Raw genomic sequence first — 2511 nt, 5'->3', positions numbered from 1 at the left:
GGAGGTGAGTCCATAATAGCCAACACCATCAAGATACCATCTCAACTTTTTTTTGAATTCCTCTGTTGATCTTCCTGGGTTCAGTAACATCTAGAATCCCGAGGTTTCAGAAAAGGAATTTCTGAAAAGGAATTTTCAGAAAAGGAATTTCTTTTTCTGGCCCGATCCACTAAATTTTCCAATCCATATTGATAAATGATTGGATAGCAATCTTTCTGACAAGGGAGGGGGAGGAAATGCATACTTAAAAGACAGGGCTCTATAATTTTCCGAGATTTCGTTCGAGTTGCATAACCGAGTCCCGACGTTCACCAAATCTGATGCACTTTTGAGTCGACCGCCACATTTTTGAAGCTCTGATATTCGAGGTAAACTCGGAGCGGCTTTAAGGAAGAGAGTAAGCATTGCATATTTTATCAGTTCGTTAAGGAAAACGTTCAAATCTTTCTCCTTCGGGGACCAAATCCCAAATCTGCCCTGTTCTAGCATTTTCGCAATACTCTGAAATGACCTGAAGCCGGAGTATATATAAGACATTTTTCACAGCTAGAATAGGGCAGCTTGGTCCGCCCACACGCAGCATCTTTACATCACATCAGGAAAAAGAGGGGAAAAAAATCCCTAGCCCCAAACAGTAATAAATTAAACCTTATTAAAACAGATATAAAAGTTTTTCAAGTGTAAGAAGTATCATGTAAACAGGCAGGCGGTTTGGGCCAAAAAAAGCCAGGAGTTTAGCGTCTCCATTCACGGCATTCCGACATTATTTTCGGCCAATGAAAGGGGGGGGGGAGAAAAACCCGAGAGAGTTATAGTTTGAGGTACCAGCGTCACCGAAACACCCGGATGGGACCAAGTCTGAGACACCAGAGGCTCCAGATAAAGTTAGGCTGTAAGCAGGGGTGGGATTCAGCCGGTTCGCACCGCTTCGGCAGAACCGGTAGCCAATTTTTGGATGCCCAGCAGGCCCAGAATGGACTTCCGGAAGTGGCATCCATGCAGAGAACCGGTTGTTCCCGTATTTGAATCCCACCGCTGGCTTCAAGGATGTGTCAAAGAGAGCAATCTCATTTTGTAAAATAATTGCGTTGAAAGGGACCTGGATCGGAAAGGAACCATGTGGATGACCAGGGTCCACGTGACGCAAATGCTACCCAGGAAACGTTTTTACCGTAATGGAGACATTTTGATTACTTCTCACAATAAAATTCTTTTTTTAGACGCACAAAATCTTTCGGGGACCCGTATCCCGCTCGTTCGTCAAACCTCGCCCCGATCAGAGGAATGCTCTTCTCGCAACCTGGCCTTTACTCGGCCGGGGAGGAACCCGCAACCTTCTACACCTTTGCGTAAGTGGTGCTTCCTCGACGGAGGGAGCTGGCACGGTTACAGTTCCGCTAACGGTGGACTCCGGCTGAATTCTTTAATTCCCTGAAGAATTCGCTTCATATGACCCACTTTCGTTATCCCCAGGTCCTGCAGAAGAAAGAAGAAGACAGATCTGTTGGCTCATTGAACTTTTGGCAATAAAGCTAATTTAGAGAGCACTCATTTAAGTCAATGAGTCCATTTTTCTTCCCAACATACCAATTATTCCAGACACGAAGGTGCATTCAGACACCGAATTGTCTTTCCAAGGAAAAGTCAACTTTTTTAAAAGAAGTGGCGCTGTTTATTTCCCCCCCTGTCTTCTTTATTTCTTAGATTTTAGTCTTACACTCAATAATAACACTTGATTTGTCTCTCTGGAATGGGGAATTGGGTTGTGTGTATAAACATTCCCCCCTTTGTTTCCGAAGTACAATGTGGAATTACAGTTTTGCCGTACCAGCTTCCAATATCTAGCAGCGTTAGGCACGGTGAATAAAATAACCAGTAACCATCTTAATTTTTTTAAAAAAAAACAAGCATTAGGAAATCTAGCATCAAGGAAAGGTATTTCTAGTTAATGTGCTGATTATGAAATCGTAGAAATGAATTATTATTGATTGTTGTTAAATATATGAACCCAGACAAAACGTCGTTTACTAAGCATTGTTATTGTAAAAAAATCAATAAAATATATTTTTAAAGAAAGGAAATCTAGCAGAACAAAATAGACATTAGAAAATTTAGCAGCAAAACCTGTGCAACATTATACATAAATATTGATGCTAGGTTGTCATACAACAAAGCGGTTGACTTTAAAAAAAATATATGGTTGGAGGTTCAGCTTTGCAGGATTTCAAGTACCAGAAAGCAAGTCCCCAACCATCTATATAAAACTCAAGAGCAATGTGAAACAGCCCAGGAAAACAAATATATATATATATTCCTCTCTCCTCTTCTGTTCAATATTTATGTGAAGCTGCTGGGGGAGATCATTCGTGGCTTTGGGGTGGACTTCCATCAGTACGCTGATGACACGCAGCTGTACATTTCCACCCCAGGCCACCCCAACGATGCCCTTGACGTGATGGCCCGTTGCCTGGAGGCCGTAAGGGTCTGGATGGGGAGGAACAGACTCAGACT

The 2511-nt window shown here is 42.5% G+C and overlaps 1 protein-coding gene across 1 annotated transcript in view; it reads right to left on the bottom strand.

The window, feature by feature from the left end:
- Positions 1-1375: 1375 nt before the first annotated feature.
- Positions 1376-2511, bottom strand: part of DGKH (diacylglycerol kinase eta) — a 105959-nt gene continuing 104823 nt past the window's right edge. The window contains 1 exon segment of the mRNA XM_029283156.1: positions 1376-1476. Within this exon segment, the coding sequence (XP_029138989.1) occupies positions 1387-1476 (90 nt within the window). The 3' untranslated portion in view covers positions 1376-1386.

The sequence above is a fragment of the Protobothrops mucrosquamatus genome, unplaced genomic scaffold, assembly GCF_001527695.2.
Source record: "Protobothrops mucrosquamatus isolate PMUCROS unplaced genomic scaffold, P.Mucros_1.0 scaffold28, whole genome shotgun sequence".
Lineage (NCBI taxonomy): Eukaryota > Metazoa > Chordata > Lepidosauria > Squamata > Viperidae > Protobothrops > Protobothrops mucrosquamatus.
Note: the sequence above shows the minus strand (reverse complement) of the source record. Positions and strands in the feature narration are given on the sequence as shown.